The sequence below is a fragment of the Oryctolagus cuniculus genome, chromosome 11 (assembly GCF_964237555.1).
Source record: "Oryctolagus cuniculus chromosome 11, mOryCun1.1, whole genome shotgun sequence".
Classification (NCBI taxonomy): Eukaryota; Metazoa; Chordata; class Mammalia; order Lagomorpha; family Leporidae; genus Oryctolagus; species Oryctolagus cuniculus.
In genome coordinates, this window is record NC_091442.1 from 65,016,339 (window position 1) to 65,038,390 (window position 22,052).

The 22,052-nt window shown below is 47.0% G+C and overlaps 1 protein-coding gene across 2 annotated transcripts in view; it reads right to left on the bottom strand.

Annotated features, from left to right (window-relative positions):
* PPM1H (protein phosphatase, Mg2+/Mn2+ dependent 1H) overlaps positions 1-22,052 on the bottom strand; it is a 301,454-nt gene that overhangs the window by 78,111 nt on the left and 201,291 nt on the right. For both annotated transcript variants that reach the window (XM_002711306.5, XM_051846392.2), the window contains exons 5-6: positions 21,110-21,194; positions 1,874-1,992 (exon numbers count right to left, since the gene is read on the bottom strand). In XM_002711306.5, the coding sequence (XP_002711352.2) occupies positions 1,874-1,992; positions 21,110-21,194 (204 nt within the window). The remainder of the gene's footprint in view (positions 1-1,873; positions 1,993-21,109; positions 21,195-22,052) is intronic.

Sequence of the window (22,052 nt, forward strand, 5' to 3'; positions counted from 1 at the left end):
ACAGAGAGAAAGGTCTTCCATTGCCATTGGTTCACCCTCCAATGGCCGCTGCAGCCGGTGCACCGCGCTGATCCGATGGCAGGAGCCAGGTACTTCTCCTGGTCTCCCATGGGGTGCAGGGCCCAAGCACTTGGGCCATCCTCCACTGCACTCCCGGGCCACAGCAGAGAGCTGGCCTGGAAGAGGGGCAACCGGGACAGAATCCGGCGCCCCGACCGGGACTAGAACCCGGTGTGCTGGCGCCGCAAGGCGGAGGATTAGCCTAGTGAGCCGCGGCGCCGGCCCGGGAAAATGGAATTTAAAATGAGTTTATTTTACAAGAAAACAATTTCTATTCCTAATACATAGAAAATGATAGAAAATGTGTCTTATGAAAAACAATGCAGGGGCCAGCACTGTGGCGCAGCAGGTTAATGCCCTGGCCTGAGGCGCTGGCATCCCATATGGGCACCGGTTCTAGTCCTGGCTGTTCCTCTTCCGATCCAGCTCTCTGCTGTGGCCTGGGATAGCAGTAGAAGATGGCCCAAGTCCTTGGGCACCTGCACCCATGTGGGAGACCCAGAAGAAGCTCCTGGCCCCTGGCTTTAGATAAGTGCAGCTCCAGCCGTTGCAGCCATCTGGGGAGTAAGCCATTGGATGGAAGACCACTCTCTCTCTCTCCCTGCATAACTCTGACTTTTGAATAAATAAATAAATCTTAAAAAAAAGAAAAACAATGCAAACTTTTTCTTTCACCAATATAAACTCATATTTTAATGCTAACTTCTTTCTTGCACCAATATGAACACATATTTTAATTCCTTTTTCCCATGAATGTTTTGAAGAACCTTGTGTAAGCACACATCATATCCACAATACAGATAGGAGAAATATATTAGGTCTTAGTCAACATTAGCCACTGATCTATAGACAAGGTCTTGGAGCTATACATAGGTGTGTTTTGGGAATAGGACCCTCCTTGACAAGAGTTGTTCTTTCAATGTGGATGTGGTAAAATAATGAGATCTTATTTCCTCTAGTCCTCATAATGACCTTTCAAAAGGCTTATCTTTTTCCATTTTATCCATGGAAAAATAAGCTCTAAGGGGTAAGAAGCTTACTCAGGTTTGCTCCTTCAGAGAAATCAAAGTCAGGATTCAAACTCAAGCCAACCTGACTCCACCAACCACTGGCCCATTCCTTTGAGCCCCTCTACTTCTTGAGTAATCCTGAAAAATAAGGTTGAATGTGTTTTAAAATCCCCCAGACATCTGCTCTGTGTGAAGTGAGGAATTCTGTTAGCATCATGGGATCTGGTATCCCCAAGGAGATCCTCAGAGAATCAGAGAGGCAAATCTATGCCTGTAGGGTTTTTTTTTTTTTTTTTTTTTTTGAGAGGCAGAGTGGACAGTGAGAGAGAGAGACAGAGAGAAAGGTCTTCCTTTGCCGTTGGTTCACCCTCCAATGGCCGCCGCAGCCGGCGTGCTGTGGCCGGTGCACCGTGCTGAGCCAGGTACTTCTCCTGGTCTCCCATGGGGTGCAGGGCCCAAGCACTTGGGCCATCCTCCACTGCACTCCCGGGCCACAGCAGAGAGCTGGCCTGGAAGAGGAGCAACCGGGACAGAATCCAGCGCCCCAACCGGGACTAGAACCCCGTGTGCCCACGCCGCAATGCGGAGGATTAGCCTAGTGAGCCACGGTGCCAGCCATGCCTGTAGTTTGAGACCTGGTCCTACGCAAAAACAGTAGAAGTGGGTGTGGCCCTTGTCTGTCACCAGAAACCCAGGTCTGGCTGCACCTCCTGATCTAAACTTCGAAAGTAGCTTCTCATGGTGAGGACGCTTCCGTCATGCACAGCGTGGAGGTGCCCAGGCAGAGGGAGGCATGTTCTTACCAGCCTGTCATATTAAAGTCCCTGTAGAGCATCTTCTTTCCAAGTTCCTTTCTCTGTACTCTCCTTGGAAACTCCAAATGTGTGAACTCATTTCCCAGCAAGTGAGGCTGCATGAATGCCTAATAGCGAAAAGAAAAAAAATAAACACAAACAAAAAAACCACACATATATTTAGAGGGAAAAAATAATAATGAAGGGTGTTTTGCAAATTGCGATAGGCCGTATTTCAAAACCAAGAAAATCGTCTCGTATTTTAAGAGAAATCGATTTCAGAACCCAAACACTCATAGAAGAAAATTAAAATCTTGCAGTTAACCTATCAAGCTTCTCATTAGCGTTAGCTGTAATTAAGGACAGGTATAGCTAAAGTCAGGAGACGATGCTGAGCCAATGCGAAGGTTCTCTGTTTATTTCAAATCCAAGATGCTTTCACTGTTCCCAAGGACTTGCTGGTGACATGCAAGGGGGCAACTCACCCCGATTCTCCCCCTCTTGGCTTTCTCTGCTCTCATTTCAAGCACACTCCTAGTTACCATGACCTTGCCTTTGAAGGCTGCACGTGGGTCTCCACAGACACCATGGCCTGAGAATGCAGGCTGGGGCTGGAGACACCAGACAGGAATGTTTGGCTGGATTCTCTCCCGTGTGCTCTGCAGTCATTTGATTGTGTCATTGGAAGATGATTCCGGAGCAGATGGCTTCTCCCCTTCCCCCAATCTCTGTTCATACTACAGAAGTCTTGAGCAAACAGCCACTTAGGGAATTGCTTTCAAACAACAAACAGTCTCATTGTCACACTCAAAATTCACATCTAGCTATCGGAGAGGTGGAATGCTCATGTTTTAAATTCCTAGCTCAGGGACCACACTTCTTGACTATATCTGCATGAGAACCTCCCCTCATCCAGCCCTGTGTTGGCTTCTTAGCAGCATGCTCGGATACATGCTCTCTTGGCTTTGGCAGGGAAGGGAGTGGGCAGAGCAAATCACGGCCTGGCACCGTAGGAAGACAAGGAATCTTTGCCATAGGACAGATGGCCATGTCCTCAGTTTACTGGTCCAGGTGGAGTGTCCCGTATCCAAAATACTTGGGACCAGAAGTACATTTGATTTCAGAATATTTGTACATATCTTGGGAAAGGGACTCAAGTCTAAACACAAAATTCGCTAGTTTCACATATACCCTATGCACACACCCTGAAGGTAATTTTATATAACATTTTTAGTATGCCTACATTTTGACTGGGACAGGAGGTCAGGAGTGGAATTTTCCACTTGTGCTCTAACAGTGCTTGAAACGCCTTAGGGTTTGAAGCATTGTGGATTTTGCATTTTTGAATTGGAGATGCTCCACCTGTAACAGGCAGCCCCTACAAGCTCTCCCCCAAAGGCCCAGCATGGGCAGCTTTCACACAGAGGCTCAGGGCAGCTCAGAGGCACTGAACATCGTCTGAAGCTGAGTTTCCCGGGAGCCCAAGGGAACAAGCAAGCTGACTGTCACCAACCTGGTCACACTGGGCCAGACATGGCACTCTGTACCAGGAGTTCTGAAGAGGCGTGGGGACAGCACAAGAGGACTGAGGGTGAGAAGGGGACATGTATCTTCCTGTTGGCTGTGGCCACACCACATGCCGGCGTGCAGGGAATGTGGGACAACCTCCTGCAGGGAGCAAAGCTTTGGGCTGCTGCTGAGTATCAGGAAAACTTAAATCCTGGATTGCACAGAGACGTTCCCTTGGGAAGAGGGGAAGGGACCTCTCTACAGGGCTGGTCAGTGGTGTGCAGACAGACGTGAGTCTGGATCCATGCTCTGCCTTTTTCCTGTGACTTTAGGGGGCGATTTAATTTCTTGGGCCTCAGTTTATCTCTAAAATGAGGTTAATCACATATTTATCTCACACTACTGCTGTTGTAATTAAATGAAACATCTCTAATGTGCTTATGGTTGTCTCTGCTCATAAAAATATCACCATTCTACCCATTTATGAATAGCACACAGCACCTTGTGAGTTCTCACTTCATCCTCCCACAACCTCATCAGGGGAATGGATACTCAGTTTGCGGGCTTCCCCTGCAGAACAAACACAGGAAGCCTCTACTCAGGACTGAGGGTTTTTAAGACTGTGACAGCAGAGCACTAAATGAAGCTCAGGGCTGTGTGACTGCACAGGTCACACCCGCAGGAATCCGGCTGCGTGGGAATTGATGCTGTTTTAGTATTCCTTTACTTTGGTCCCCCCATGAAGAGGACCGAGACACAAGGAGTCAATAAACAGAAGCACCTGTTATATTGTATTTCAGAACCTTGAGACTATCAGCATGGAGTTACTGTCCACTCCCAGCCAAGTTGTACTAACACTGATTTACAACTTAGTAAGTACCAGCCCTATCCAACACATTCGATACACCTTGCACTGCTCTCTCAACAATGCTACACAGCATGTGTCATAGACTCAATTTACTAAGAAGAAACCAACTTCCCAGAGTGGTTAAAACACCTTGCTCAAGATCATCAGCTGGGACTGGGTGCTGACAGAGCCCAAGATAAATATCATGCTTATAACCCCTATCCTAACCTTATGTGGGCCCTTGAACTCCACATACTGGTGAAGCTGCCACCAAAGGCCCGTGATCTTTTACTTGTAGACCTCACACAGTCCAAATCAGCAGACACAGTTAAAAATAAAAAAGCACATATCTGCATACAGAGTGGCCACAAGGTAACCACTGATGTTACTTACAACATAAAATAACTAGGACAAATCATTTAATAACTGAGCAATGAAATAAGCTAACATGAATACACACAAAAGAACTCTATCCTGCCCCCAACTGTCGCTCCCCCTCTTCGTGGAGGAGCGACACTAAACCCTGCGCTGTTCTTTCATCTGCTCGGCCCTCCCCGGGTTTGCTGCTGGTTCTTCCCGGGTTGGCTACTGTCCCTTCCACCTCCGTGGAAGGGCGGTTCCCCCTGGCCACATTCCCCACTTCCGCAGGGGAGCGGCACACCGCCGGCCGGCTCTTCTCGGGGGCTGCACAGGTGTTCCTTCAGCTAGATGTTCCCCTTAGATGTTACCGGTGCATGCCGTCTCTCTCCTCCTTTATAGTCCTCCTCCGCCAATCCCAACTCGGCTGCCCACACGCCGAGTACGCTGCTCTCCTCCAATCAGGAGCAAGTCCTACAGTTTATTAGCTGAACTGGAGGCAGCTGTGCGGAAGCTGTTTACTTCTCTCCCAGCGCCACATTGTGGGAGAGCAGATGCATAGAATAAGTCTTAATTCCAGTAACTCAGTCCAGTCCGGATTGCTCCCCACAGATCCCCCTTTCTTTTTATTTTTTGGCGTTGATACGCGCCTGTCTTCGGTGTCCCGCGGCACACACTCTGCTCTACTTGCTAGAGTTGCCACAGGCTCTTACAAGTCCTATCAATCAGGCAAACCAAATCCGGGTCCTCTCTTCGCCATGTTGTGAGGAGGTTTTTAGGCGCTGATGCGTGCCTGTGTTCGGTGCCCTGCAGCGCATGCTCTGGTCGAGCCTGCAGGGGCTTACAAGCCCTATCAGGCAAACCGAATCCAAGCCTTCTCATTGCCTTTTTGTGGGGAGGCCTTACTGATGTTAATTCGTGCCTGTCTTCGGTGACCTGCGGCGCATAAGCTGCTAGCCGCCGCAGGTGCTCATCGTGCTCATCGCCTCACTTAATCAGGCAGACCGAATCCAAGCTCTCACATTGCAGTGTTGTAGGGAGGCCTTTCTATTTCTCTATTTCTCTATCTCCGGGCATTCCTATTTCTCCCATTTTACTTCTATCTTCCAACATTCCTATTTCTCTTTTACTTCTAAACTTCTGTTTCTCTTATCCCCGCAGCTTCCCGCTGCCCGCCCCGAGGCTACTTCTCGGCGGCTTCCCGGCTGAGCCGCTTCAGCCCGCGCCTCTTTCATCTGCGCAGCTTCCCGGCTTTGCGCGGCTTGGCTTTGCGCGCTCCGCGGTCTCCACGCCCTTCGCGTCTGCACCACGGCCTTGCGCCAGCCCCGTTCCCTATCTATTCACGCCCCGTGCTCTCTCTGCACGCGGCGGCTTCCGCGAGTAACACAGCGTAGCTTACGTGTCCGCCACTAGCATTCAATCTAAGTTCCCCGGGCTAGCCTGGCGAATTCAACCCAGCATACGTCTCCGCCCCACGGTTTGGCTTCCCGTCCTTTGCTCCCCGGGCTAATCAGACGGATCCCAATCTGGCTTACGTTTCAGCTTCTGGTTTCAACTTTTCGCCCCCTATTCCCGGGCTAACTTGAGAATCCCAAAGTGGCTTTCGTGTCCGCCTTGGCCTGCCCCCCACGGCTTCAATTTCCCTAACATTTTTCTCTACCCGGTATGTTTCCCCAAACTTTCCTCCAACGATATTCCTCCCTCATTTCTCCTGGCCTCTCCCCACAGTCCGCGTCCGAGTCTGTTTGTTCTAGCTTTCACTTTCGACCTTAGACCTTAGAGATTTCTCCCAGCTTCCCCCTGTAGTCCGTATCTGAATCTATGCCTAGGCTTTCAATAGCTTCTTCCGGCACCCTTTTCGTCCGGCTTTTCCCTAGGCTGTTTGCTAGTCTCTCTCTCCGGTATTTTCCCAATTCTTCCCGTTTCTTCCCTCCTAAGTTTGCTATCCGTCCTAGGTTTCCTATCCGAGTCATTTCTTCCCTCCTAAGTTTCCTATCCGTCCTAGGTTTCCTATCCGAAGTTTCCTATCCGAGCTAGGTTTCCTATCCGAGTCACGGCACCATTATGTCGCTCCCCCTCTTCGTGGAGGAGCGACACTAAACCCTGCGCTGTTCTTTCATCTGCTCGGCCCTCCCCGGGTTTGCTGCTGGTTCTTCCCGGGTTGGCTACTGTCCCTTCCACCTCCGTGGAAGGGCGGTTCCCCCTGGCCACATTCCCCACTTCCGCAGGGGAGCGGCACACCGCCGGCCGGCTCTTCTCGGGGGCTGCACAGGTGTTCCTTCAGCTAGATGTTCCCCTTAGATGTTACCGGTGCATGCCGTCTCTCTCCTCCTTTATAGTCCTCCTCCGCCAATCCCAACTCGGCTGCCCACACGCCGAGTACGCTGCTCTCCTCCAATCAGGAGCAAGTCCTACAGTTTATTAGCTGAACTGGAGGCAGCTGTGTGGAAGCTGTTTACTTCTCTCCCAGCGCCACATTGTGGGAGAGCAGATGCATAGAATAAGTCTTAATTCCAGTAACTCAGTCCAGTCCGGATTGCTCCCCACACCAACAATGCTGCTATAGAGAACATGCAATGATACAGAGATGATTTACTGTAAAAAGCAAGGCATCAAACAATGTGTGTGTCACATCAAGCATACACAATCTGTATATAAGGTATTCATATGTGTATGTAAATTAGCGTGTGCTCGGAATGTGTCCTCCAAAAACCCTGACTTGGAAACTCTATCCCCAGTGCAACAGTGTTGCTAGGTGAGGTCTTTGGGGGAGGAGTCTGGGTCATGGGGTTCTGTTTTCATGAACTGAAGAATACTGCCATCAAAGGGGTTGGTGTGAGTGGGTTTGCTCTCTCTTGCCGGCCACATTCCACAACGTGAGGGTAAAGCAAGGTCCCTGCCACAAACTGGTCTCTTGATCCTGTCCTTCCCATTCCCCAGAGCTGTAAGAACTAAGTTGCCATTTTTTAAAAAAATAACTGCCCAGTCTGCAGTGTTCTGTAATAGCAGAAGTCAGGCTAAGTGGTGCACACGTGTAAATGTAGATATATGGACACACTCACGTTATAAACGGGTTAGGCTCTAAAGGACATTCCTGAGCATTTTCTACACTAACCCTATGACTAAGGGTGACAGTGTTCAGGGCACGCTACCCCCAAATATAGCTCCTATTGAAGGAAACACCAGAAGCAGGCCATAGGGGCTAGAAAAAATTCCCTGTATCCCTTTCCTCCTAAGTGGGCCACGATCCCTGACTTTCTCCTGAAAATAGGTCATAAGACTCTTTCTTATTCCAGGGCTGGCATTGTGGCATCCTGTGTTAAGAAACTGCCCACAGTTCTAGCATCCCACATGGGCACTGGTTCAAGTCCCAGCTGCTCCACTTCCAATCCAGCTCCCTGTTAATGTGCCTGGGAAAGCAACACAGAATAGTCCAAGTGCCTGGGCCCCTGCAACCATGTGGGAAGCCTGGAAGAAGTTCCTGGCTCCTGGCTTTGGCTTGGCCTAGCCCTGGCGGTTGTAGCCATCAGGGGAGTAAACCAATGGATGTCTCTCTCTCTCTCTCTCTGTCTCTCCCTCTTTCTATATAACTCTGCCTTTCAAACAAACAAAATAAATCTTAAAAAAAAAAAAAGCCTCTTATTCCAGAGGTGTCCTGCCCTCCACCCAGAAGAACGGAATGTCACGTTAAGGATGCCAAGAATCCCCAATCCACCCGGTTTATTGCTATTAGATCACATTCTGTTGTTCTGCAACCACATTTCTCCAGGACTGTCCAGAAAAACAGAATTTTCCTTGGGGCTGGTGCTATGGCTCAGTGGGTTAACGCCCTGGCCTGAAGCGCCGGCATCCCATATGGGTGCCAGTTTGAGACCTGGCTGGTCCACTTCTGATCCAGCCCTCTGCTATGGCCTGGGAAAGCAGTAGAGGATGGTCCAAACCCTTGGGCCCCTGCACCCACATGGGAGACCCAGAAGAAGCTCCTGGCTCCTGGCTTTGGATCGGCACAGCTCTGGCTGTTGTGGCAGATTGGGGAATGAACCATCAGATGGAAAACCTGTCTCTCTCTCTCTCTCTCTGCCTCTCCTCTCTCTGTGTTACTCTGACTTTCGAATAAATAAATAAATTTTTTTTTTAAAGAATTTTCCTTGTTTCTTTGGGTCTTTATTTCTGAAAGCTCTGATGTCATGGCAAATTTTTATGGAATAACTTTGTAAGCTTTCTTCCTGTGTGTCCACTGTTGATCTTTTGTTCCTGGGGTCTCAGCCATTAAGTCAGCGATGGGTCTCTTCTCCCCTACAAGGATGAATGTACACAGCTCCAGATCCTCCGCTTCCCACAGGGAGGATGGAGTGCATCCCTTGGTGGCATTTTAACCGGGTACTCCCATGCCCGCTTGGGCTGGCACACATTTGTTTGGGCAGGTGTATCAGATCTGTAGAAACAGTTGCCACAAGGTAGCTGGCAACTCCTCAGCTGTCTTCATATCTTCAGGAGTCGCCTCACCTCTCCCTCTGAGGACATGCAGGTTCAGCGAGTTTAAGGCCCCAGACTCCGCACCACTTGGAACATCTCTAGCCCCTTCATATGCAGAGCCTCTTCTGATCTCAACAAACTCTTTGCTTCTTCCCAGAACAATAGGGTGCTGTGTTCTATCAAATGTGAGGGGCATTTACTACAAGCACCATTATTTTATTACCTCTAAGAAAGAGAACCAATCTCTGCCAATTATACTACGAACAATGCCTTCCTTCCACATAAAATTTTCATGTTATTCTTTCTAGAAGTGCTTTAGACAAATTTTTATTATCTACCACTGTCGTGTATATTTAATAAGGGATATATAAGTGGGGTACAGATGTTCCTTGACTTACAAGGGGGTTATACCCTGACAAAACCAGGCTAAGCCTAAAATGCATTTAGTACACTCAACCCACTGAGTATCATATCTCAGCAATACAGCGCACTGTAGAATATAACACAGTATATTGTTAATTGGGAGAAAAGGTAAAAATTCAAAATACAGTTATAATTAACACATATAGCTTTCCCACTACCATCAAATCAAAAAAATCCTATATCGAGCCGTCATAAGCTGGAGGCTGTCTACCCATTGCCTAAAGTTTTCCAAAACTTCTCCACCTTTAGAATGCAACTGCTCTCATCATTTTCAACTCTGAATCATCAATGTTCATAATTTTCCACACAGTAGTGCCCTATTTTTCCTGAGAGCTTTGATGGTGCAGCATCTTTTAAATAATCCACAACGAACTATGAGCCTGGGGTGCAGAAGTTCCTGCGCCGGCCTTGCCGCACTTTGGAGCCAGCTTACTTCTGACTCACCTGGGGGGTGTGCTGAAACCAGCCTGATTCACGCCTCCCAGCAGCCTAACGCCACTTGTTAGAACCAAAGAGGCCTAACCAGCGCTTTTTGTCTGCAAGATTTTACTCCAAGCTGCAGAATGCCCATGCTGTCAATCTGGTGTTGGGAAGTTGACACAGTAACCCAACCCAGGCCATCCTGGTGCTTGGGAAAACAGCAGAAGTAGCAAAGTCTCAGTTCCCCTCACTGGGCCTTCTCCCATGAAGCAGGTCAACAGACCCTCTTTCTGGAGGCGTCTTCCCGGCTTCTAGTAAAGCAAGTCACATCTCAGAAATCAGAGGGGCGGCGAAGAACCGGAACAAATGTGTCCTCGGGGCTTATGCTGTAGTGCGGCAGGTTAAGCTGCTGCCTGGGACACCTTCTGAGCACCAGTCTGAGTCCTGGCTGCCCCACTGCTGATTCAGCTCCCTGCTAATGCACCTGGGAAAGAAGCACAGAGGGAACTAAGTGCTTGGGCCCCTGCACCCATGTGAGAGACTCAGACGGAGTTCCAGGTTCCTGACTTAGCCCTGGCCCAGCCTCCGCTGTTGTGGCCAACTGGGGAGTGAACCAGCAGATGGAAGCTCTCTCTTTGTAGCTGCCTAGCAAATAAACAACTCTTTAAAACACACACATACACACACACACGTTTGCTAAGTCCCTCCTCCCACTTTCATTCCCATCAGATCACACCCCTTTTGTCCAATCTACACGTCTCCATGATTGTGCACTCTATACACTCTATACAACTAAGCAGAAAAACATGCACATTTGCCCACGGTTTTGGGTCTCCATTTTCTTACAAAGGCTCCGGGGTCATTTGCATACAATTGTATCCTTTTCTGTTCTGAATCTGCCTTGTGTTACAGGCGCCTCAGCAGTGAACAGCCTGAGGAGTGAGGGAAAGAAATCTTTCCTCCCGACAGGTACCTGTTCTTCTGATGTCTCCATATGGCCCAGAGAGGATGGCCATGCCTGCCACCTAGCTGACGGCAATAGTCAACTGCAAAATACCCCTACTTTAGAGACATGAAGAAGTGAAAACACAGAGCTGCCACTGTGGTGTAGTAGGCTGAGTCTCCACCTACGGTGCCCGCATCCCATATGGGTGCCAGTTCTAGTCCCTGCTGCTCTTCTTCTGACCCAGCTCTCTGCTATGGCCTGGGAAAGCAGTAGAGGATGGCCCAAGTCCTTGGGCCCCTGCACCCACATGGGAGACCTGGAAGAAGCTCCTGGCTTCTGATTGGCCCAGCTCTGGCCCTTGTAGCCATTTGGGGAGTGAATCAGTGGATGGAAGGCCTTTCTGTCTCTCCCTCTGTCTGTAACTCTACTTCTCAAATAAATGAAATTAAAAAAAAAAAGTGAAAAAACAAGAGAAAGCTCTGGAATATTCACCACCACCCCTCATATGGATGCCACATTCCTAGCTTTATCTATCACTGTTACATCTTCTTCCTCTCTTGCTGGTGGCCACAGCAGGTGTGGCATGATTCAATTTCTGTTCATGCCTACTTATAATTTATGAATATTCCATGTTACCTGTCACATATTTTTACCACCTCTTTTTAAATTCTTTTCAATTGGGATCTGCTTTTATTTCTCCCATGTTTAGTTGATTTTTGGGCATGAGGAATATAGTTATAATAATTGTTTTAATATGTTGGTCTGCCAGTTCTAACATATGTATGAGTTCTGGTTGGATTGATGGATATTTCACCAGTTTAGTGATCCTGTTTTCCTGGTTCTTTGTGTGCCTGCTAATTTTTGATGGCATGCTTGATGTTGTAAATTTCATCTTGTATACTGTTTATTTTTGCATTCAATATTCTGGAGTTTTGTTCTGGAATATTAAGTGAATAGGAAACAAGTTGATCTTTCTTGATCTTCCTTTTAAGATCCACTATGTGGGACTGTAGCCAAATTTAATCTCTAATACCATTTTTTTTTTTTTTTTTTACAGGCAGAGTTAGAGAGAGAGAGAAAGAAAGAAAGGTCTTCCTTTTCCATTGGTTTACCCCCCAAATAGCCGTTACGGTGGCGCGCTGCACCGATCACGAAGCTAGGAGCCAGGTGCTTCCTCCTGGTCTCCCATGTGGGTGCAGGATCCAAGGACTTGGGCCATCCTCCACTGCACTCCTGGGCCACAGCAGAGAGTTGGACTGGAAGAGGAGCAACCGGGACAGAATCTGGTGCCCCAACCAGGACTAGAACCCGGGTGCCGGCGCTGCAGGCGGAGGATTAGTCAAGTGAGCCGCGGCACCGGCCTAATACCACTTTCTTTAAAAATTGTCATCCACAGTCTAATGGTAGGCCTCCTATTTATTAGTACTTTTAGTATCACTGTCGCCTCTTTCAGACTCTAGGGAGTTAATGATGTTAAAGTAATGCAAAGAGGAAGTGAAGCACCTCTTCAGTGTTTGTGGAAGATGGGCCCCAGGACCCCCTCAGATACCAGGCCCCACAGACGCTCAAGTCCCTTACATAACCTGGTGTGGTACTTGTATGTGGCCCACCCACATCCTCCCACATACCTGAAATACCTGTGGACGCACTGCACCTCACACAAGGTAAGCGCTACTATGCAAGCAGCTGCTGTGCTGCATAGATTGCAGGAGTAAGGAACGTCCAGCCCTCGGGCAGGAGGGGGTCTGCAAAATCATTGGGCCTGGCCCTGCCAAGGCAGCTGCAAGTGGGGCTCGAAATTCAATACCTCTGTATCAGGCTCATTTTTAAGCTGATAATTTTGTATGGCCCATGAATGATGTCAGAAATATCCAAATGGCCCTTGGCAGAAAAGAGGTTCCCCACCCCTGGTTGAAGGAATAATGACAAGAAAAGACAATCTCTATGTTCAGTACACAGTTTCTTCCAAATATTTTGATGTGCGGTAGGCTGAATGTGAGGATGCAAATCGAATATGGATTACTTTTGTTTAAAGCGAAACAAAACAACACTCTAGGGGCCAGTGTGTGGCACAGTGGATTAAGCTGCCACCTGCAGTGTGAACATATCATAACAGAGCACTGGTTAGAGCCCCAGCTTCTCTGCTTCTGATTCAGTTCCCTGCTAATGCATCTGGGAAAGGAGCAGAAGATGACCCAACGGAGTTCCAGGTAACAACTGGGAAGTAAACCAGCACATGGAAGATTTGTTTTCCTCTGCCTTCCAAATAAATTTAGAAAAACTTAAAAAATTAAAAAAATAGAAAGAACTCTAAAACCTATTGGATTTTGAGAATCCAGTGTTTAAACTAGGCTTTAAAAACTTGTTGTAAAGAGCTTCATTGCCCCTTGTTCCAGTAATTTTAGGAGACATGGAAGTCAGCGGGAGGAGTCAACCAGGGCAGAGACCTGGCTCCAAGCAGGGAACATGGAAGCCCATGGATTCCCAACAGACCAGCACAGAGACATTTTGTTGGCAGAAGCAGAGGGGCCAGACAACTTAGGAATTTGGAAACTTCTTAGAGCCTGCCCAGCATTCAAATGACATGACTGGTTAACACTGCTTTGTTCATACTGGCTTATTCCAGTATATACTGGCAAGCAAGTTTATGCATGTCTCTTTTCTAAAGTCTTGAATCCTGAGAGGGATTTTAGCTTGAATTCAGTGTCATTAACAAGCCCAAAGTTTTTTTTTTTTTTTTTTTTTTTTTTTTTTTTAACTTGAAAGGCAGAGAGACACAGAGAGACATACAGAGACAGAGACAGAGATCTGATCTGCTGGTTCACTCCCCAAATGCCTGCAATAGCTGGGGCTGAACCACATTGAAACCAGGAGCTGGGAATTCAATCAACGTCTCCTACACAGGTGGCAGACACCCAACCACCTGAGCCATCATCTGCAGCCTTCCGTGTGCACGTCAGCATGAAGCTGGAATTCAGAGCAGTCACAACTTGAACCCAGGCACAGTGATATGGAATGTGGGTGTCCCAAGCGTTATCTTAATCACTGCCCTAAACCGCCGCCCTTACCTTTGCTTATTTCTGTTCTTCATTTACAACCCTGCAGGATGCTTCCTTTGCCCAATGTCGAGTCTGTAAGATTTCCCCGTGCGTGTGGTTACAACTTGTTCAGTCTCGGTGTGTACAGTACTCCATCCTGTGACAACACCGTGATTTATCTACCACTCCACTCTGTGGGCACATGGATGGCTTCCAGCCTAGCCTCTCACAAACAGTGCTGCTATGCGCACTCCATTCTTCGGTGGGTATTCGGACACATTTCTGTTCGGGACAGACCTAGGAGTAAAAATGCTGGACCACAGCATGCTCAGCTCTAAGGGACTGCCAAACCCCTTGTAAAGGAGTTACTCCAATTTCCACTGCCATCAGCAGAACTGGGAAAGTATAAATATGTAGGTGTTAAACAACATGGCAGATTTCACGGCGCGAAGCAGTTCATAAAGTCCTCAAACTAAAACTTTTAGATTCATTCTTAAAATGTCCAGATCTTTCAGCATTTAAAAGAGTTACTGAAGTGAGGATTTTTTTTGTGTCTAATACAAATCATTTTTTTCCCCAAAAAGTTGAGTAATCTCTCTTCTTTTTTGCCCTCGGGGGGAAAATTCTCATCCAATTTTATGAGAGGAAGATTGGAAGCCTTACAATTCAAGATGATTTATCATGATAGAAAGTGTAAGGTCAAGAAGGAAATGAAATTAATAACATCAGCCAAGCCACTGGTGAGCACCAACGGTCACACTAACGGTCAAATGAGACAGCTTTTCCAGAGCCAAGGCTGCCTGCTTGATTTACTATGCAAGAAGAGAATATTTTGGTTAGGGTTAAAAAAAATGGAAAAATGGAAAATGGCTGAGGTCTCACTACGTATGGATTGGATTCTTTCATAGAAGATTCTTCGTTTCAGTTTAATTCCCGCTTCTTTAAAAATCTCGAAGTAATAAAAACTAGGCTTATATAGACGAGCTATGATAGAACTGAAGATTGCTCCAATTCTGCCTGGTTCATGCAGATTTCAGGAAAGATTCACATTTAACTTTGTACATGACTATTGGGAACCCACTGTAAACAGGAAAAATGTCACGGTGGCGTTCAGCCTGCTATTTTTTAATGGGAAAATTTGAAACTCACATATAGTTTTATGAAAGGAGGTTAAATGGCAAAGGAGATGGGGCCGGAGTGGATTTTTCCATGACTCAGATGCTCTCCTAAGGAGCAAAGCGGAGAGCGCCCTCTTGGCGACACAAGCCAGGCTCGCTGGGTCTAACCACCTGCTCTCAAGGTTAAGTGGGATGCCAGGCTGACTAGTTCACCATTTTTACTCACTAGGACACTTGAACTCTTCCATTATAGCCCCCTGTCTTAAAAGAAGACCATGCTTAAGGAATATTTTTCCAGAGATAACTTGAGGATGAAAAATCTCAGGGAGCCCAGAGGCACAACGCTGCTCACTTGAAGCCTTTCCAAGTGTAGCGCTGAGAAATGGCGGACAGAGTGGGGCTGGGTGCAGAGAGCTGGGCGGGTTCCAAGGACACAGCAAGCATCACCTCGGATAATGTTGCACTTATGCAGATCAAATGTGTTGCTGAAACCCATTTTCGTCTCTTTTGTGCACTGCCCTTGATAAAAAACAGCTGCAGACTCGGATAATTCTGCAAGGACAGAAATCCATTATTGGAAGCTGTGATGATACCAGCACTTCTTAAGGCAATCGAATCAGAACTTACAAACGAGTCTAGGTAGAATGGAGTAAGAGCCTTCACTCTCATACCACAGGGCTAGATACCCCAGCCCCCACCCGCGTGCTGGAGAGCCACTTCCGGCTGTCACTGGAGGCTAAGTGTCGGGTCCACGTCCCAGAGCAAGACTGCTGAAAAATGCTCCCATGCTCACAAATCAGACCCTCTCCCTCCTAGCTGAGCCCCGACTCCATCAAAACAGTCTGACCATCTTGGTGCCCCCCTCTAAGTATTTCATTTCAATCACCCTGGAAACATTAAAAATTAATAAATAAAAGGCCCAGCGACAGAGCACAGGGGGTCTTCATAACTGTGGGATCATCGGCTCTCTCTGGCTGCTGACGCAGGAGTCCACGGCCCCTGACCCCCTCGTCACACACCTGCCACATTCCAGGTGAACACGTCAAAGCCGCAGGCCTGCTCGATTAATCACCCTGCCTGAGAATCTATGAAACAAAGTTCAGATTTCCCAGAGAGCCGCGTGAAGGACCCTCTGAGGTCAGGATGCAAGACCAAACAAAATTAACGCGCCTGCTCCATCCATCATCCTGTAATCTGCTTCCAGTTCTATAATCCCCGAATGTCCGGACTGTGCATACCAAGAACATTCCTCTCTGATGCGGATCCAAGCAGTTCGTGTACAAAGGGCTCTGACTTGCCCTCCCCACCCCCAAGAAAATCATGAATCGTTTCTGCAAGTTCCAACAGCCCCAGGACTGCAGACCGCTGCTCAAAAAGCACGTGGCGGGGGATCTAGAAGTTTTACTGATTCATAAATGTTTCTTCATACTCCATGAGCATAAAACCTGATATGATTGAAGTATAAAGTGCATGCTGTTAATTTTCCCACAATGCACTGACCGGTTAAGATCATGTAAAGGGAAGCGATTCTGTGACTCTCACTGCACTAACTGGTTTCATCATTAGTTCACGGAAAGGGATGCTAAAAAAAATAAACTGCTAGGGTTAGACCCATTTAAAATTATAGACACTATACCACACAGGTGTTCTCAGTTTATGATGGTTCAATCTCATGCTTTTTGGAATTTATCATGGTGTGAAAGCATACCCATAAAAACACTGCTTTTTACTTTCAATATAGTATTCAATAAATTACCTAAGAAATTCAACACTTTATTATAAAATAAGCTTCGTGTTTCATGATTTTGCCCAACCGCAGGCTGTCGTAAGTGTTCTGAGCATGTTTAAGGTAGATAAGACTAAGCTGTATGGCTGGCACTGTGGCACAATAGGTGAATCCTCCACCTGCGGTGCCAGTATCCCATGTGGGCACTGGTTTGAGTCCCGGCTGCTCCTCTTCCAATCCAGCTCTCTGCTGTGGCCTGGGAAAGTGGTAGAAGATGGGACCCTGCACCCATTTGGGAGACCAGGAAGAAGCTCTTGGCTTCAGATCAGCACAGCTCCAGCTGTTGTGGCCATCTGGGGAGTGAACTAGTGGATGGAAGACCTTTCTGTGTCTCCCTCTCACTGTCTGTAACTCTACCTCTCAAATAAATAAATAAAATCTTAAATGTTTGGTAGGTTTGAACTTTCCATATTTTTGATTTAATGATGGGTTTATTGGACTGCAACCCTACTGTGAGCTGTGGTGCATCTGTATTTCACATTACCATGGATGAGTTTTCCATTCCATTTCAGAATATAAGGAAGTATTCCTACCTGTTTTATTCAGGACAGAGGAGATCAGGGATATGTGTGAGGGGGTGGGAGTCCCACAGCTCATGGCTGAGCTGGATTGAGAGGAGGCCACATCACATTCCTGTTTTCTTCTCCTAGTTGATACTACTTTCAAGATTTTATGCTATAAACCTCTATATTCTCACAAATATTTTACCATAAAAGACTTCATCACAAGATTATGCTATAAATATCCCATTTCTCTTTAACGCTTAGCTTCAGAGAGTCACATCATGTGAATATGACTACTGGATCTGTTCACACACAAGCATACATTCCCCGACTCCTGATGGAGCAAGAGCTTGGACAACCAAGGGTATTTTATGTTCTGATCATTTACACTCCTGATGCCTGGGGAGAAAAGTTTCAGTTATAAATTTGAGAAACCCATCTGATTTAGAAGTAGGGATTAAAAAGAATGTGTGCAGTGTTCTCACTGTTTAGAAATTCAGGCATTAGACTCAGTTCTGTGGGCCAAGAGTGTCCACACTGATTGTTCAAGAATGATGCCAGAATATACATTAATCTTAGCAACATTCGAAGTGGTTCTTAAATAAACACAGGGGAAAATGTTCCTGTGGTCTGCAGCAGAGAAGGATTTTGCCATACATGAATGTTTAAATCCCCCCTAATTCCTAGGCTGAAGCCAAATCCCCCATGGCAATGGTGTTGGGAGGCGAGGCCTGAGGGATATTAGGAGGTCACAAGGGTACACATGTCTGTACAAAAGAAGCTGCAGGAGTATCCTTGTCCCTTCCACCACATGATGCTGTGATGAGAAGCTGGTTCTGTCATGAGCCAGGAAGAAGGTCTGTACTAAACATTGAAGCTGCAGGTGCCCTGATCGTGGGCTTCCCGGCCTTCAGATCCGTGAGAAGTCAATGTCTGTGGCTCATAAGCCACCCAGTTTAGAGTACTTTATTACAGCAAACAGACTAAGATTTGAAGTGTTAAGACTTTGACTCAGCGAACATTGCCAGACATTTTGCATCTATCATTTCATTTATCCTTGTATGGCCTTCTTAGGTTCTCTGTTTGCAGAACTCACGATGAGGCTAGGGCTCAGTGGGCCGCCTTCTTGAAATCACACACACAGCGACAATGCTGAGCTCTGCAGATACACACATCTTACACCAACAGCCCCCAAATAGCCCACTGATTGTCAGGAAGCTGAAGAATTTTATCATGCCCATCCTTCCTTCAAACTTGACCTCCCAAATTCATTCTCAAACTATGAAAGTTTAAAATTATTTCAAAATAAAAAATGCAAAAAGTTAGCCTGCTACTATTCCTTGCCTCTAGTGAGAAAATGAAAACCCTAGGGAATAAGATATAGGTTTCAATGAAAAGAAGGGGATGATGTAGATGGTTATAGTAGAGACAAGAGAGGCAAAACTTGGTGTTCTGCTGTTTAGGTGCGGGGGTGGAGGGGAAATACTTCTTGGTGCTGATATGAGCATTGGTTCATTTTTACAAACTAAGTGGCCAATACTGATTTTGTATCTCCTCTGTACCAACTGAGTACTGGCAATAGGAGGTGACTGAGGCAAGAGGCCCTGCCCTCCAAAACTCAGTCTGGAATGGAAGATGGAGATCTGAAAAAGCAATTAAACACCCTATGCTGAGAGGTGCCCTGCAGGCTTCCAGACATTGCTACACAGACGCTGGAGACTAACTCCCTGGGAGGACTGGAGGACTTGTCCCAGAAGAAGTGACATTTGTGCTGGGACTTCTAAGGCGGGGGGGGGGGGGGGGGGGAGGAGATTTCCTGGCAGAGAAGAAGGGAAAGGCTGTCCCGGCAGAATTCACTTCCAAGAGCCTTTAGGTCGGAGAGATCACGACCTGCCCTGGAATGGAAGTTGGCTCTGTGGCTTGCAGTGTGGGAAGCATGTTGACAGGGAGCTGGAGAAGTGGGCAGGGGCCAGGGTTCTAGGGCTGTCGGGAAGTTTGGCCAGCATTCTGTTCCTGTGGGGAGCCAAAGGCTTTTGGGTAGGGGAGCGACAAGGTCTGCGATAAGATCACTTGGATGGCCTTGTGGAAGACAGAGAAAGACAGGCGGTAGAAAGGCCAGCTGTTATGGTCTCTGCTTGGAGGGACCCTTGCACCTCAAGGGTCCTTGATGACCCTCCAGTGTAGCTCTCAACTTCACAAGTGATAAACAGACATCTAGAAAGGTTAAGAGACTTGCACAAAGCTACCTATCCAGTGAGCAATGGCGTTGGGACCTAAACGATCAGTCAGCTACTGTAGGATTCCTTCCACAGACCACTAAAGGAACGAAAGCGCTCTAAAGTCTAGACTCCCTATTGGTGGCTTCAAATCTACAAGAGCACTTCAAAAAGTTCATGGAAAAATGGACCAATAGATACATTTTGGTGAAAAAACATTAAAATACATGCACATGCAGGATCTTCAAAAAGTTCATGTAAAATGTATTTTGAAAAATATGCAGGTATTTCAATTTTTCTGCACTAAAATGAAATTACCTTTAAATTCTATTTTTTAGGAAAGATGTATTTATTTGAAAGGCAGACTGAGGGAGAGGGAGAAGGGGAGGGGGGACAAGTTAGTTTCCATCTACTAGTTCACTCGCCCAAATGCTTGTAACAGCCAGGGCTGGGCCAGGCTGAAGCCAGAAGCCAGGAATCCAAGCACTAAGGCCATCATCTGCTGTTTTCCAGGACCATTAGCAGGGAGACAGAATGAAAGTGGAGATGAGACTTGATGCCAGGTAATCTGATATGGGCATCCAACATGGTGGCTTACCCCACTGTGCCCAACTTTTGAAGTGCTCTCATATTAGCTTGAAGACAACAGCAAAAAGATTAGAAATTAATAGTAGGTAAAAGACTGAAGCACTGTTTTGACACTGGCTCTGGATCCCTGGTATCTTATACACCAGATAACTTAGCAAAGTGACAAAGCTTAGTAATAGAACAAAGCCAACAAAAACACAGAGAAACTGAGGGAAAGCGCATGACTGTGTTTTAAAACAACCCAAGTGATCGAATCCTGGCCAATCACACACACTGAGGTGCAGAGACGTGAACAAAGCCCTTCTTGAGTTGCCTGTACCAGTTCTTTCCTAAGAGCAGGTGGCCACTATTTTGCCCATGTTGCCTAAAAAGAAGTCCAGTTGGCAAGGAGACATTTCATCCACAGAATTACTGCTCCCAGGGTTAGTCCCCAGAGACGTCTGCCCCAGAGTGACCTAGGATGATCACCAAAGTCCCTCATAATTGGGATTCTAAGCCTAACATCTTGTCCCTGGAATTCAAGGACAGAAAAGGGAGTCTGTCCTACTGCCTAGAAGACAGGTTTCTGAGGGAAACAAAGCCATTCCATAGTCCTTTCGTGATTTCACTCCAAAGATGGAGAGCTATAGGGAATTTATTTTCAGGGTGGACGCAAATTGTGCAACACCTGCACCTTCCCCAAAGGGCCCTGAGATTTCCTCTCTGAGCTCAAGGAAGTAGGTAGGGTGCCAGTGATTCACACAGAGCATTTCATGTTGCACACACCAAATTATGAAAAGAAACAGAGCACATGGTGTCTTCCATTGGTCATGCATGGGAGAAAATCTGCCTCAATAATCAATTCATGGCCATGGAGTATGTCGCCACACATGGAGCCAGGGTGTGTGGGGGGGTTAGTACTACATGTCATTTGACTGCTGTGGGTCTGACCCCTTGTCAACAGCAATGTGGTCCCCCAAAACAGCTCCAAAGGCATCCCTGACACCGCTGCCCTCTGCCAGACCTACAGGATTCTTACCAGGTACTGAAGTCGCTGGCGCTCAGTCTCGGGGGTGAATTCCGAAGACATGGGGATGATTTCTCCATTTCTAATGATTATGGCCCTGAAATGGGGGAAAAGGCAGTGTCAGCAGCCAGTCTCATAAACACGCTCATTCTGTGACAGCCACAGCTTGGATCAGACTACACATGAAATATCAGGAGATACTTCTGCCTCCAACCTGTAAGGCAGAGTTTGTGGTTACTGACTACATCCCTCACCCACTGGGGGTATCTCTATTTTAAGTACATTGCATTCTAGGTTGATTACAATAAGTAAACATTTTTTTTAAAAACTTGACAGGTAGGAAGAGACAGACAAGAGAGAACTTCCATAAGTTGGTCCACTCCAAGATGCCTGCAATGGGCAAGGTCCAAGCCAGGAGTCAGGACCTTAAACGAAGTCTCCTACATGGATGTTAGGAACCCAATTACATGAGCTGTCACCTCTGCCACATAGGGTGCAGTCATCAGGAGCTGGAACCAGGACTTGAATCCAGATATTTCAGTGTGGGACACGGGCATCTTCACCTCTAGGCCAAATACACACTGGCTCCCATATGATTTTTTTAAAAAAAAAAAAAACCTGTGCCTTACCACCCCAACGCCAAGCATGCTACTTGGCACACAACAAAAGTCAGTGAACAAATGGAGAACCAGTGAATGATGCAGGAGAGGCTAACGCTAGTGCTGGGTTATTCAGAAAAACCTGCTGTGACCATCGTAATGTTTCCATCTGTGCAGTCCAATATGGCAGCCACTAGCCACATATGAGTGCTGAGCATCCAAACTCTGCTTAGTGCAGCAAGAACCTGAATTTAAAATTTACTTTAAATGAGTTGAAGGTTTTGACAGGCAGAGTGGACAGTGAGAGAGAGAGACAGAGAGAAAGGTCTTCCTTTTGCCGTTGGTTCACCCTCCAA